This window comes from Musa acuminata, chromosome BXJ1-4 (assembly GCF_036884655.1).
Source record: "Musa acuminata AAA Group cultivar baxijiao chromosome BXJ1-4, Cavendish_Baxijiao_AAA, whole genome shotgun sequence".
NCBI classification, from domain to species: domain Eukaryota; kingdom Viridiplantae; phylum Streptophyta; class Magnoliopsida; order Zingiberales; family Musaceae; genus Musa; species Musa acuminata.
In genome coordinates this window covers 27,195,572-27,211,608 of record NC_088330.1, presented here as the reverse complement: position 1 = coordinate 27,211,608, position 16,037 = coordinate 27,195,572, and the positions used below count along the sequence as shown (strand labels likewise).

General features: G+C 32.8%; 1 protein-coding gene across 2 annotated transcripts; it reads right to left on the bottom strand.

The window, feature by feature from the left end:
- Positions 1-3,132: 3,132 nt before the first annotated feature.
- LOC135651350 (transcription factor BHLH089-like) lies at positions 3,133-8,226 on the bottom strand. Of its 2 annotated transcripts, XM_065171403.1 has the most exons (6): positions 7,770-8,226; positions 5,018-5,221; positions 4,656-4,721; positions 4,443-4,511; positions 4,289-4,360; positions 3,133-3,491 (listed from the first exon to the last, which is right to left on the bottom strand). In XM_065171403.1, exons 1-6 carry the CDS (start codon positions 8,016-8,018, stop codon positions 3,360-3,362), a joined length of 792 nt encoding a protein of 263 aa, XP_065027475.1. In that variant the 5' UTR covers positions 8,019-8,226; the 3' UTR covers positions 3,133-3,359. The 2 variants fall into 2 exon arrangements, with proteins under 2 accessions (XP_065027475.1, XP_065027481.1); XM_065171409.1 differs by lacking the exon at positions 4,289-4,360 and having other exon boundaries at positions 7,770-8,161.
- Positions 8,227-16,037: the final 7,811 nt, after the last annotated feature.

The following is a 16,037-nucleotide window of genomic DNA, read 5'->3' as shown; positions in this document are numbered from 1 at the left end:
CTAATTTAATAACTACCGATCTAACAGTTCAAAAATAAATTCCAAAAAGATGCTACGAATTAAAATTCTAAAACTTCTTTTTTTTTTTGGATAAATAGTCCTGTGATATTTGATTAATTATATAGGATGGATTTCAAATATGAAACCACATCTACCATGTGAAAACATCTTTTGTGTAACCAAAAAAATCATCTAAGCATAGAAATCATGCAAAAAAATGGTCAAGATTCATGAGAACCCTTCTTAGGTAACCTTTGAATTGGATCAAAGCATCACAAAATTTATTTCACTGGCGAAGAAAAAAAAAACCTCAAATGGTCCAATGCTCTCACCACATTATATTACCCTCATTCACCTTATACACGAGCTTTCTAGTGATAGTACAAATCAAATATCGACTGCTCAACATTCGACTAATGTAAGTCATAAATTAGCTTATCTACACCGAACGCACTACTTTTTGGTTATGCATTCCCCTATCAGAAAAACCAAAAAAAATGCACATTCCATTATTACTGTTGTGTAATGTATTTTTTTGTTTAATAGCACCCAAACATACCAATGAATGTTATCAACTCTACTAAATTGAGCAGATCCATAAGCCTATATGTCCATGCAAAGATTTAAATGAAAAGTGGGTTGAGAGAACGATTAATAGATGAATATTTCTCCGTCAAACTTAATCCCAGCACGTACAATTTATATTACAAGTTTTCTGATCAGAAACAAAAAAGAAAGAGAAAAAAGCATAACAATAGCACGAGTAGAAGCACCCCAGAACTCAATTTGTGTATATTTTCAGTAGTGGCATGAAGAGTTTGATGGAAAGGAAAGCATTCTATGAATCCAAAGTTTGTTTTAAGAAGCTTTTGGGTCTAAAAATATGAGCAAAAATTATTGCCCACCTCATGCAAAATATTATTTTCAATAACTAACAGGGAGTCTTTGGTACCTTCAAAAATAACTGTAGTCTCTAAAAGTTGCTGTTCTTCTGGCTGTGCTAACCATTAGCAGCGAACAACAGAATGAAAGTAAATGCTAGAAACAGCGGGGAAGGATCTTAAGACGAATTTCATAGGAAATTTACTTTCTTCTAAGGTAAATTTCCTATGAAATTCATCTTCAAAATTTCCTCATGATTCCTAACAAGTTCTAAACCTTGAAGCAATCTTATTATGGATTTGAGGAAAAGAAACTACTTTCAAGCCCAGTTTGGTAATGTAATTACCGTTTCAATAAAATAAACTATTATCAAGTTTCAACATTAAGCACATATTTATGAAGTACTACTATGTACTGACTAAGCTCAAAAATAGACTATTATCTAATTTCAACATCAAGCACATATTTATGAAAACACTACATGGTTTAAATCTAAATATGGAGCTCATAATTGAAGACATGGGCCTGATGGGCTAACTGGCCTATCAATTTCGTTTGGTCTAAACCACTGACCAAAATGCTTAAGCTGAACTTGATAATAGTACACTCATCAGACTCTTATAAGTCAATCTTAATCCTGCCCACTTTCGATTTGGGACTAATCAGGGGTGTTACAATACATGTCATGACAGATTATTAAAAGAAAACTATTGGATATCGAAGAGCTTTAGTAACCTAATTTAGCATGTACAAGAAACATATTGAGGTACATACAAGTTATCAGACAATGAATGATAAATGGTACCACAGGTTTCACGAAGGTCCAAGTTATTATCCATTTAACTCTCCATACACTGTCGCTAGAAGCAAAAAGGACTCGCACTAAAAGACTTAACAGTCTTTAGGTCTCCACCATAAGCAGAAGATCTTTGGCAAGAAAAACAACATAATATCGTAGCAGATCAAACTATGTGGAGAGAGAAAAATAAAGAACTATTGCTGTTGGTGTTTTATCTCAAGTTAACTTGGATAAGGAATCTTAGGCTAGTGAGCCAAAGTGTATAGAAAGAGAACTTATAACTGGGCGCTCGTCTAGGCGCTCGGGCGAGGCGAGACCCAAGTGCCTCGCTTCGTTTCCAGGCGGTGCACTTCAAAGAGGCGTCACCTAGGCACTCGCCCAAGCCTAGGCGTCGAGTGCTTCGGGCGAGCGCCCGGGTTAAACCAAGCGACCGAACCAACGTTTTGGGTTTGGTTCGATCTCCGGTGCTTTAGTTGGTTCAATCGAACCAACTAAAGTATTGATATCAACCTTCCTCTCGTGACTTCCCAACCCTAACCCTACTCGATGCTCCCGCTCCCACTGCCACTGTTGTTGCTCGCCGCACCCGCTGCTCGTTGATGCCGCTGCTCACTGTTACCGCTGTCGCTGCCACTATCGTCGCTCGCCGCTGTCGCTGCCACTGCTCTTAGTCAACAGCCTCGATCTTCCTCTTACTCACACTCTTCTCACTTCGATAGTATACTGTTAACAATATATTAACAATATCCTGCTAACTGTATACTAGCAATAATATTTTTATTTATTAGATTAATAATATATTATTTTGATTTTAATACTATTAATTTTTATTTATTTGAAATTATTGTTATTGTTTTAAATTTTAAGATTTTTTGTTAATGTGATATTGTGATTTTATAAGATTTTCTTAATTTAATATCATATTTTTATATAAATAATTATATTTATTAATTATATTATATATTTTTATATTTTAGCATCTCACTTCGCTCGGGCTAGCGTCTAGCGCCTCAAGTATTTTTGGACCTTGGCGCCTTTTGGTATCTAGCACTTTTAAATCATGGATAGTTAATGTAACAATTCCAAATCATACTAATATGATAAATTTAGGCTCATAAGATCCACATAGGCAAGAATGTAATGCACACATCTTAACTAACAGTGACATAGCATCAAACCAAAAATAGAATATTGCTCATAACTAAAATCAACGAGACAAGAAAGATAAGGAAAAAAGGAAAAAACAACAGTACTTTTAATTCAAAACTAGCAGTTCTAGGTACCAGCAAAGCACTAGTGCACTGCACTGAGGACTCATGTCCATAATTGTGTACCTGATATGAAATTAGAGAAAGTGGCTGCAAGGAGTACCTGGAGGAGCTTGATATTGGATTGATCCATTGGCTAATTTACATTATTCCATAGTTTCTAATATCTGGGTGCTACTCCACTGAATAAGGAAATCATGTAGAATTGATGGAAATAAGTCAAAAATTAGCTTATCCAGTTCTACAAAGTGGATCTACTTGATGTTTCTTTTATGGCAAGACATTACCGCATAACATCTTTAAGCATAATCAAATCATGAAGATAATTAACCTAGGAAAGAGAAGACAAGTAACCTAAACCTCATCCTTCTACATGCCCTTATTATCCATGAGAGAGTAGTCTGTTGCAATCATGTCACCCTTTTGAAGGCACTCCCGACCTGCATATGAAGCCATTCTGTTCCTGAAACTTGCTCATATTCCCTTGTTGCTTGCGAGCTGAATGCCAAACTAGAGGTAGTATCATATGGCTGAGCATTAAACTGAAAAAACAAAAAGAAACATTAGGCTGATTTTTGTAAACTAAATTTAAAAAAGCACACAAATTGTAGAAAAAGCTATGGCCCATTGAGTCAAAGAAGCATACATCACCAGTTCAACAATTTTGCTTTATATATCTTGGTTAGTTTAACCCACATGGTGGGTGAATGTACAATACAGACATGCAATTGTAAATGTGCAGCACAAAACCATCTTGAATGACGCGATCTGAGTATACTTCACAAGATCAGTACAATCTGAACTTGACCTACACCCAGATACAGGTAAAGGTTCCCTAATCTAAAACCTACCTGCATAACAAGTGGTCAGGAAACTTTGGTTGTTACTGGAAGGATTTAAAGGTCAAAGTGGCATTTCAATAATCTTCTAGAGGAAAAAAGTTGAGTCAGGTCAAGCCTCACTACCATGTGGAAATGTGCTTGACTAAATCACGTATACATTTATAGCTACAGAGCAAATGTTCACAAATATGGAGCATTCAGGCTAGGAGTGGTACGAAATATAATAGCAATCATTGCTTCAGTGACAAATTATTCAAGAAGCATATTTGGCCAGCTAGATGCAACTGAAATAGAATAATACTCGTTAGAGTCAATAAACATAGGTTTTTGAGATTAAAAAAAAAAATTCCAACACCCTATTGACAGACCATAAAAAGTGCATATTTAATGTTACTTCAGACCAAATAAAGTGTCAATAAAGAGTTTAAGGTTACTTAATCAATATTTAGGCACATGAATAAAGTGAACATTTGGTGTTTGTGTGATGTTAGACTTACATCTTTGGGAGGAAATGCCTCAATGGCAGTGTCCATATGGGAATTAACAGCTTCTAGCTTCATAGATAAAAACTACAACATCAAGATTGCCAATTAACTGCAGAATCATTGAGGTATAGGAAAAAATAATGTGAAATGCTTGAAAATCACATACCTCAACCTGACGCTGTAGAGCCTGAATATAGTTTATTATCTCATCAAGAACCGATGCTTTACCAATTACCTGCTCAGAAAGAATACTGTTAGAAATGCTCAACCAAACATAAACCTGACTAACATAACTATCATAAGTAAATAAATCATAAAAAATATTTCCCTTCATATATTCTGCGGAAGAATAACGCGAACTGAAGAATTAGCTATGTACCTTGTTACAACCAGGCACCAGATCCTGAAGAATCTTCATTCTCTCGCTTATCTTTTCTCTCCTTGCCTACAGATAAATCATACACATCATTATAATGACTCAATGTTTCATGATGGAAAATAATACCAACGAATTTTTGGTCTATAGTTTCAGCAACCAATAATCCAGAAAGTGCTTAAGCATGTTTTATTACTTTTTGTCTAAGCAATGCTTCCATGTTTTATCATCCATGAATTTTACTATTTCCAAAATATCAAAGTTTAACTCAAAAATGGCATTTAATGTTCATGTTCAAAACTTTGATAAAAAATTGGTGATACCAATGTATTGGTTACGATCATGCTAATAGCAATCATGCTTACTCTTTCTGCCAGGCTGTGACTATCCGTTGCTTGACCTCTTCTGGCTCTCACATGGATATAATCTTGCTTTGGTGCCTCAGGAGGTTGAGGATTTTGGTCAGCTAGCTTGCTAGAGATGCCCAAACTTGCCTCAGCCTCAGTTTTTATATCGTCATTTTCATCAGTAGACTTAAAGGTCTTTAGACGTTTAGCCTCAGTATCAGTCTGCACAAATATACAAACCAATCAAATATAAAGAAAATCCGAACAAATTAATAATATTATTTAAAAAATTATCTTGGAATATGTATAATCATATTCATGCTGATACTTTCTCATAAATATCTCTCCAATTGGTAAATTGAAGTAAAAAGGCATGATACATTTAATCTTGAAAACAGGTACTGCATAATATTTTGACTTGCCATACAAAAAGAACCATCTAAAACTGATAAACTTTTTAAGGGGGGCAAAAGTTGACTAGAGAAAAAGAATTTGGCAGGTGCATGCACAAAAAAGGTCACAATATAGAAATATGAGCAGAATAATTTAGCAGCTAAGGTGCAGCAGATTGACATGGGGTGTTTGCATGGCATACTTATGCAATAAATCCTTCAAAAGGAAAGAAACAATAAAGGACAAGGCAATGCTGAAAAATACATGTATAAATAACTTAGTTGTTTGCAGCAGTAAGTGTACCATGAACAGATGCTTCAAAATGGTAACCCATGTTTACATAAAAGAATATTGGTATGGATACTCATTAAAGATGGGACATCCATCAAAGAGATTGTTTCAGATGCTTTTTGACATTCTCCTCCTATTGTTGTTGAGCTAGTAGTGAAAGGTGTTAAGTCTGATTTTGGCAGCTCTCTTTTTAATGTAACTACAGCATGTGAGGTAAGTTGTCTACTTCAAACTAAAACTGGAGCAGTTAGAAAGGCTAACTATAGTTAAAATTCCAGCTATGTCTTAAGAGAAAAAAAATGCTAACAATCAGCTCAGTAGCTCAAACTTAACATGCTTTGGGTTGTAAGGAGACTACAAGCTGCCTATAAAAGGAATCGAGTAAACAGTACAAGATTTTACGAGGGTAATAATTGACAAGCATAACTATGCATTAACATCTCTAATTGCTCAATATAATGATCTTGCCCATCAACAGAATCTACGTGCAGGACATCCTCAATCTATATGATTATAGCCTAATATAACTAACATTATAAAGGAACCTATGACATTTTCAATTGAGTTGTTGCTAGAAGAAAAACCTATCTAAAAGCTTTACAAAATAAGATTCTACAAACAGGGATATTTTTTATAAACAATGATATCAGTGATTTTCTAGAAAATTACAGTTGGCATAAAACATTTATGTGAAAATGGCATAATTAAAATTGCATGTTGAGCCCCAAAAATGACTACAAGTTACAAAAGACATCCTCTAACTTATAAAACTTGTAATTTTTAGTCAATAAAGTGGGTTGAAATATGGTTTCAAGAAACCATGTCATTTTTCATAACATATCAAAACAAATATGATTACTATGACTTTCTGTACTTTTATAAACACATCTAGTACATAACAACAGTGACAAGCCATAGTGTCCATCCTATTTGGGCCAACTATATGGGTTTTTTTTTTTCTTTTTTGCAATTACTAAGGACAGTCAGACCATCTTTATGGTTTATGATAATTTTTTCTTAGTTACTCCTATACCTTTTCTCACACCGGTGATCATAATTAATATATACTATATGACCAATACATATTAAGTCTCCTTTGGAAATGTTCATACACTTGTAAATGGATTTTACTCATCTTATCTTCTATGAAAAGTACACTCAATTGATCATGAATGTAGACATTTCTTGTTTTCTCTCCTAGTAACACCACATATCCATCTCAACATCTTTATCTCCACAATATGAAAATATTCCTTTTAACTTAAAAAGCACATAACGACCACACAAAAGTCGGGATCCATCTCCATTTGATATCATCCTGTTTAGTTTCGTGTCCTGTATATTCATGTTCTTAGAACTTCTTATCCATCAATGTCAGCATATCCTCTATTCTTCTCTTATTATTGCTAAAATGCACTTCGTATATTCAGTTTTAGCTTCCAATTTTGACATCATCACAAGCTTACAATTAGCTTCAATTGAACTATCCTCATTTAAACGATATCATTAGCACATAACAAAAATCAAGCAAGTGTATTGTGAATATGCCCATCAGGTCATTTATTACAATTGTGAAAAGATAAAGGACTTAAAAGTGAATCCTTCATGTAACCTATAGTCTTTAAAAGCTTGATTTACAAGCTTAATTTAAAAGCTTACTGCGCTGTACTCAGAAACAACCTCATTTACTTGAAGTGAGTAAAAGAATTTGTCACCTTAGTGTTTTTTGCTATTTCAATGGTTAGAATAGCAGCAGGTGATAAACAAAAATGAAATAAGGACTTGAAAGACGGGAAAGCTCCTAATAGCTAATTTAAGCAAACAAGAAAAACCAAATACAACAATTATGACGCCATCAGCATCAAATACAACCAAATAGACCTGCCTTGTGGAAATACCAACTAACACAATCAAAATATCAACTTTTCGAAACAACTAACAACTAAAAGTCACGACTTTGACCCATCGCGTCATAATGTCACGTAAATCCAGGCCACAATTCGAACCAATAAAGCACAGATCACGACCGCATTGAGCTACCAATCACGAAAAGATAACCACATCAACAAGGTTCCCAAGAAACTACCAGGTCGTCCCCGCTGCTGGTAGACTCAAGCTTGGAGGACTCGTCCTCGGCGGCGCGACCGGGGGGAGGGTCCCCCCGTCGCCGCCGCCCCCTACTCCGCCCGCTCTGCTCCGTGACCGTGGACCCCGCCACAGAGGCGTCGCCGCCCGTCCGCCCAGCCCTGGGCCCCGATGCCGAGGGCGGCGGCGCCGCGACCATCGGGAACCGCCACATCTCCGGCAGCTGCGGCATCAATGGCGGCGGATCCATATGAGGGAGCTCACATCGACGACAATGACGACGGATCCCGACTCCGGAGCGAAGGGATCGAATCTGTAGGCAGTGTGGATTTTGTGTTTTGGGGGAGGATGGGGGCTGAGTGACTGCGTTTGCTTCTCGCTTTCGCGTTCCTTCTTGCCTTTTTCTTACAATTGTTTATAAAGCGAGAAGGGGGAAGCGCATTAAATATGTGGCCCCGCGAGAGTGGTGGGTGAAGAGGCGAACGAGCGACCACTAGTTTCAGATTGCCTGCATCTTCTATTGTAGGAAACACTCATGCTCTACGCGAAGAGCAGATGGACCCCACTCCATAGGTCGGCTTCTATCTATCTGATTCGATGAAATCTCTATTCTCTGGGTTGAGAAATACAGGAAAATCGTCCAGGGAAGCAGTCGAGCGATAAAAAGGGCGTTATAGATGTGCTGTTTCATGAAGAGTAGGAAACACGATTTTTCCGTCAAATAGATGGTACCGACCCAAGAACTACGTCGAGCTGTATCCATGTGATTTGTAGGAAATAAGTTTCCTGTCTTGGAGATGACAGAAAAACAACGTCAAGGGTGGGGAGGGGGCACACTTGGTAGCGTAAATGCTGTATACTTTTGTGCTTCAATTAGGAGTGTTCTTAACATAGCGAAAGATAAAACGGGTGGTATCCGAGGCGAGATTTGGGTTCGCAAATAGACCCAATCGTTGAGTTAGATTTGGGTTCGGGTTCGTGTAAATGTAATAAGGGTTGCAATTAGGTGAAATTGACTTGGGTCAGGTCAGACCGCAGAAGCAACTGATGAGAGTGGATGTAAGGGACAAAATAATTAAATGAGGATATAAGTGATAGTAAGGGTATGTTTGAAAATGAAATGTGTATTAAGGTCCAATGCATATTTCAAATATGAATTGATGTTTAATATATATATTTTTTTTTATTGTCTTAGTATTTCAGAATTTATGAAATGATAATATAATTTTTTTTTAATTTTAAAATATCATATGATTATAATATCATAAGACTAGCTATATATATGATTTGGTGAGAAACCAAAACAATTTATATCTTCTATAAGATAAAATTATATTTATTTATATGATTATAATTTATATTTATTATATATCTAAACCATATAATTTTTTTTGTAAGATTATATATATATATATATATATATATACTTATTAATTTAAATTAAAAATATGTTTAATTAGAAAGATAGATTTATCATATAATAATTAATAGATTTTTAAATATAATTTTACCAAGTAACACTTATGTCAATGCACATTTAAAATACAGTTTTTATTTATTATTTATCAAACACTCAAAATATTTGACAACTACACATTCATTCAAATCCCTCTCTCTAAATATACATAAAAGTTATAAATATATTTTCAAATGTAGCCTGAGTACAATACTGTTTAACAAGTTAAAACTTTTATGATTTTTTGTAAAATAATTTAATCAGAGAGAAAATATGATTTATGACAAAAAAAAATTGAGCCATGAATAATTTTTGTAGAACTTGATCCTAGATGTAGAACTTTTGAATATTTTAGTCATTTAAATATAGTATCCTAAAATCAATTTTTTTATATTCGAAAATTAATTCTATAAAGGACTTTGCAACAAAACGTAGTCATAGTCTGATCAACAGAAAAAAAAAAATAAAAGGAAAATTATTACTGTTTCTTAGAAATCTAGCATACCATCAATGAACAACACTAATTATTCTAAAAATGTTGATGAATATTATAAGCTGTATTGACCAAATGTAGTGGTTGAATCACCATAAGATACAAATTTAACACAGATAAATTTGTGAATGTAACTTAGTTTTGCATTTCATTTTGGATTTTTAACATCCAAATAGAATTTCCTTCAAAAAAATTTACAATTTGAGCACCTCTCTCTCTCTCTCTCTCTCTCTCTCTCTCTCTCTCTCTCTCTCTAGTGAACTGAATGTTACAAGTTCAATATGATGTAATTCTCTCATCTATCTTTTTTTTCTAATATTTAAAGAGAATTAAATTGATTTTAGTAATGATTTTGATGTTCCATATTTGGTCAATAGTGACTGTAGACCTCCTCATCATATGAAGTATATTAATGTACAATTTAACTTACAAGTGACCGTAGATGAATAGATCTTTCCCTGAGGCCACGTCACATCTACATACGTTGCATGCATTAACATGCACGTAGAGATCACAGTCATCGCTTTCCTGTTACTTTTTTTTTCCTATTATCACTCTTTCTTGGGTGAATTTTCATGAAAAATCTTTACTCTTAAGAATTTCTCACAAAGCATTTTTTACATTAAATTTTTTCTACAGAAAATCCTTATTTAAAAAATAAAATAAAATTATCCTTGTAAAATCGACTAAGTTCATATAGGCTTAAACCTAAGAAAAAAACAGCTTTACTTGAAGTAATTTCTTATCGTATGCTTTTACCTTTTCAAATAGATGCGATCGGTGGTGTATGACGTTTTATCTCTGAATTTTTATTTTCTATTCCATCACTGTAATTGATCTTTTTTTCTAGTCGAAAATCGCCTAGCAATATCGAGTGAGTTCTTGTGACGAAGGTTTCCTATTCGATTGTCCTCAAAGAGTGTCCGAGTCTCCCTATTCTTGCCAGTAGCATCAAGTAGGCTTCTAGGGTTTCACCATATTGTCACCGTCAAATTCCATATTCTCACTAGGAACATTGAGTTCCAGTAAGGAGACTTGTAGGGTTTCAATGCATTATCGTCAAAGTATCCATCTGCACTACAAACTTCTCTGCTGTGGGGTTCCTTCCAAGCCATCAACAATCTAGTATATCTCCATTTATGCAAATGAAGTTTTCAGTCTATCACTCAATCTCCATAATTACTTACTATCAAAATAGTCATATATAATTTTAGTTGTATGATTTTCTCAATCTTCAGATACACTGAGTTATGTGACTAAAATAACTTAATCAATTGAAACTACTAAGACTAAGACTGATCCACCAGTAAAGAAAATGTACACACATAGAAAGTGTGCATTTTGGAGAAAAAAGAAAAAAAGAATCAGTGTTGAACTAAGAAAACACTGTCAATGAAACTGGAAGGATCTACCTAGATGAGTTTCCCAAATTTATGTCTAAACTTAAACATTTGACATAGAGGTGGAGAGCCTATGTCAGAGACACTAATTGTTTGAGAGTAAGTACTTGGAGGAACATTTAAATTCATATTAGACTGTTTTTATTATTTTTAATTCCTCCTTGATCTCATCTTATATTAGTTGAATCTTAAAGCTGATGGTCCTTTTCTAGTTTCAAGTCGTACATTGTTTCTACAAAGTTTCCTAGTTACAATGGAACTTAGCTAACCTAATAGACATACTTGGGAGGTTGACAACTATTTTTCTTGCTTCAATCTTGATAGAATAACAAAAGAAGAAGAAAATGTGTAGTTTCAAATATCAGATTGCGAAAGTTGGAGATGCTTATGCCATACAACTCTATCAAGGGTTAATAACAACTTGTATCGATTGAGGCTTGAGAATCGATTAAAATAATTTACTATCATTTTTTGTTATTTTTTTCATATTTATTTTGTTTTTATTAAAGCATGATAGATTCGTATCATATTTTTTAATATTTTAAGCTCCTAAATAGATGGACGGTAATAATTTTATCAAGAAAACTTTTAAAGAGATGACAACTTATAGTAAAAATTTGGTCTAGAAAACACAAGTCCTCAAATTAAAAATAATGTATCAAAGTACTTTAAAATTTTAAAGAAAACTATGATGGATATCTATCATAATTTTTCTAATTTAAAGATTTTTTATTATCTTTCTGACTTATTCAACATTTGAACAGTGTATTATTTTCTTATTTTCTTTCTTTTTATTTATGTCAAAATATGATGGATCCATGTAATATTTTTTAACATTTAAACTTCTAAATAGGTGGTAAAAATTTAGTAAAACTCAACTCCTATTATTATATTATTATACGACATGTAGTTTCTGAGGTCAAATAAAAAATAGTATATCACGTAAAATATTAGTCCTAATCATTTAAAATTTTATGAAAGCTTTGAATTATATCTAGATGGACATCTGTGGTACTTTTTCTATTTGATTTTTGATTTTTTATATTTATTCAGCATTCGAATAATATGTCATTTTTTATTTTAATTTTACCGATATATGATAGGTCTATGTACTATTTACTGATATTTGAGCTTCTAAATAAATGGACAACTTATGATAAAAATTTGGTCTAGAAAACATAAGTATTGGTATACGATATACTATTAGGATCAATAAAAAATAATGTATCCCATATAAGGAGTAATCCAAATCATTTAAAATTTTATGAAAGCTTTGAATTATATCTAGATGGACATCTATCGTACTTTTTCTATTTGATTTTTTATTTTTTATTTATTCAGCATATGAATAATGTGTTATTTTTTATTTTAGTTTTATCAATATATGATAGGTTTATGTACTATTTTTTGACATTTGAGCTTCTAAATAAATGGACAAATTACGATAAAAATTTGGTCTAGAAAACACAAGTATTGGTATACGATATACTATTAGGATCAATAAAAAATAATGTATCGCATATAAGAAGTAATCCAAATCATTTAAAAATTTCATGAAATTTTTATAATAATCATTCAGCTAGTTCAAAGCTATTATGTTAACCATTTCACATCCCTTTTCACATACTAATTCTTTAATCTGGATGTATGTGTTATATATATATATATATATATATATATATATATATATATATATATATATATATATATATATATATATTTGTGTATATATTATTTTATCAAAGCAACTATAGATTATTATAGTCATTAGTATCAACCGTTGACACCTTTGAAAATTTTAAATAAGTTTAATTGGGCAATACCAGTTTATTTATTTTTATTTATGAGAAGATTCTAATAGTTGGAGAGAGAATCTAGAGATTTAAGCAAAACTAGACTTATTCTATCGGTTAAAGCCCAAAATATTCTTTAAAAATAAATTTCTAATAAAATTATAATAATCGTACCATTTTGACTCTCTTAGAAATAAAATTATATCAATGTATAACTCACTATGTAAGATAAGTTTTTTATATAATACAACAATTCTAAATCTTTTTTAAATATTAACAATAATCAATTTTGGAATATAATCAATATTTTTTATAACTTGATATTTGATTTTATCTACAATGAATGAAAGAACTATTACATTCTTTATATAATCTTGACAAATTCCATTTATGAAATTTTATAATTCTAAAATATCAATTTCACCAGTAGCTATTATCACCCATTACCAATTCGAAACTATACATTTTAGTTTTATCTTATAACTTATAGTTGCAACATATTTGATGTTAAAGTTTTTTAAGTTTTTTAAAATTCATCCCTATCTCGAAATATTAGTACAAAGATATTATTTGGGGTTAAAAAGTAATATATATAATAAAATAACTTTAACAACATTCAAATATCATACCTGACTTTAAAAAAAAGATTATTATAGGCACAATCATCATCTTCAGTGAAAGGAAGTAATGTATTTAACAAAACATCATCATCATCTTGACTATAATCATATTTAACAAACACTTGTTCAATATTATCATATATATCCTCACCTTAAATAACTGGTTGATCGACTAATGCATCATAAATATTAAGATGAATGTTACCTTCAACCTTTTCTTATATTCTTTCTTCAACTAATTTATTTATAAAGACATCATCACTATCATCATATTTATCACAATAAAATGAGTCATTCAAGTATATAAGTGCCTGAGCTATCGACAATTGGCTTCTACTCAAAATATAATGTCTCACTTAATTGAAAATACTTCTTTGATCCTCCCTACAATGAGATTATTAAAAAAAAATATCATACAACTTAACAATCCACGAACTAATATAACAGTAAAATGAGTTATAACAGCTCCTAAATTTCATAAAGGAACAAATCCAAACAAGCAAAGATGATTTAATACCAATCTGATCATAGAACAAAATGATTTATTTACCACTCTCTATCCATGAAAACCCTATATCAATTTTATCCTATCTAAATAACTATTAAATGATCAAACAGTAATAAAGAAAATAATATACTTTATGATATTTTTTGTCTTCTTGATTGAATGCACAAACAAAGGAAGAAGAAATGAAAGGACGAAGGGGCAGCATTACCCACGTATACATCTAGAACAAAGACGAAGACGACGACGGAGAAGGAAAAGAAAACAAACAAAAGAGAAAGAAAAGATGGGTCTTCATCGAGCTCAGCACCATCCACCTATGGTACATTGTCTCTTTATTTTGCAGGTTTTCTTAATAATGTTAAACCACCAATAAACCAAATCAAATCTAACCAATATTGAACCTGAACTGATCATCCAAAAACTACTATTTTTGGTGGAAAAATAATAACTTAGCTATCCGAGTGTAAAGGATAAAGTTGTTGATCAAAGGTGCTATGCTGAAAATTCTTAAAAGTATAAACTTTTTATTATGATAAGTATATATAAACTTAAAAGTATATATATATATATATATATATATATATATATATATATATATATATATATATATATATATATATATATATGATAAGGCATATACCGACAACACACACCCTCAAGCAGCAACTCGTAGCCACATCATCATCATGCGACCTACAGAACCAAGGTGACAAACCGTGTTAGCGCAACAGGTCGAATTCGGATCGATGTCGTATGTGGTACGTTGAGCGATATGATGTTGTCCTGGAAAGCCTAGGGCAGCGTCGCTCGATGTTAACCCGTATGATGTCATCCTGGAAATCTCAAGATGACACCGCAGGGTATGCCCCCCCCCCCCTCGAAAATCCCAGGGCAGCACTGCTCGGCGTCGATCCATGCAAATCAATTGGCGCCCACGTGGGAAGTATAGTATGGGTCGATCGCCCCAACGGTCGGGTCATTAATGGGCCGAGTACGATCGGCTCTGCATGCAGGTATAAAAACTCACCCCTTAGTCGGTGTAGGGGAGGGACTCAAAGACAAATGGCTAACTTAATATTCGAAAGGGTTGAGCTAAAAAATCTCTCAATCACGACCTGTAGGGTTCCGACAAGCATGCGATGAGGCATTGGACATGAGAAGATCGACGCCCACCTCTGCTACCCGAGTGCCAAACGGGGTGACTTTGTGTATCTGGAGTTGAACCTAGTCATACTGACTCCCCGGCCACGACATAAAGAGACATTAACTAATATATATATATATATATATATATATATATATATATATATATATATATATATATATTTATTTATTTATTTATTGGATACTGTGCCCAACACAGCAAAACTTATGACGCTTTAAAGTAGGAGAAGGAGAGAAAAACAAAAAAACAAAAAGAGTAAGCGAAGGATAAGATCTGAGGAGGTGCAGAGGTAGCAGCATTAATGCATGTAAAGCTGCAACGATGTTGAATGCCACTCAACTGTGTTTGAAGCTTTTGGCTTCTCTAATTACCTCGACAGTGTATCCTTTTCCGTGAGGAAGACTTGGGAAACTAAGTTGCAGGAATTTGCTGCGGTTTCGGATTGAAGCCTTTTTTTTATTGGAAGAAACTAATAAAAAGAATATACAGAAGATTTAAGCTAAAAGAATATCCAATTTTGCAATCTAATCCAACGTGATTCAATTTAATGTTTATCTCTCATATCTATTTTTTATACATTTAGATAAAATCATATTCTGGCATATAAAATTAAAATAATATGAAAAGAACACACTTGTTAGAATAATGTGATGATGATACAAGTTGTTCTAATAACAATGACTAATAAACTACAAGAATAAACAAAAAAAGGCAAGCGCATAAATGTTACAAGTTGCACTATATTTGTAATACTTCACTTTTATATAAGAAAGTATAAAAATTTATATTGACTAGATTTGTAGCACTCCACTTTACTCTTGAAAGTTTTACATT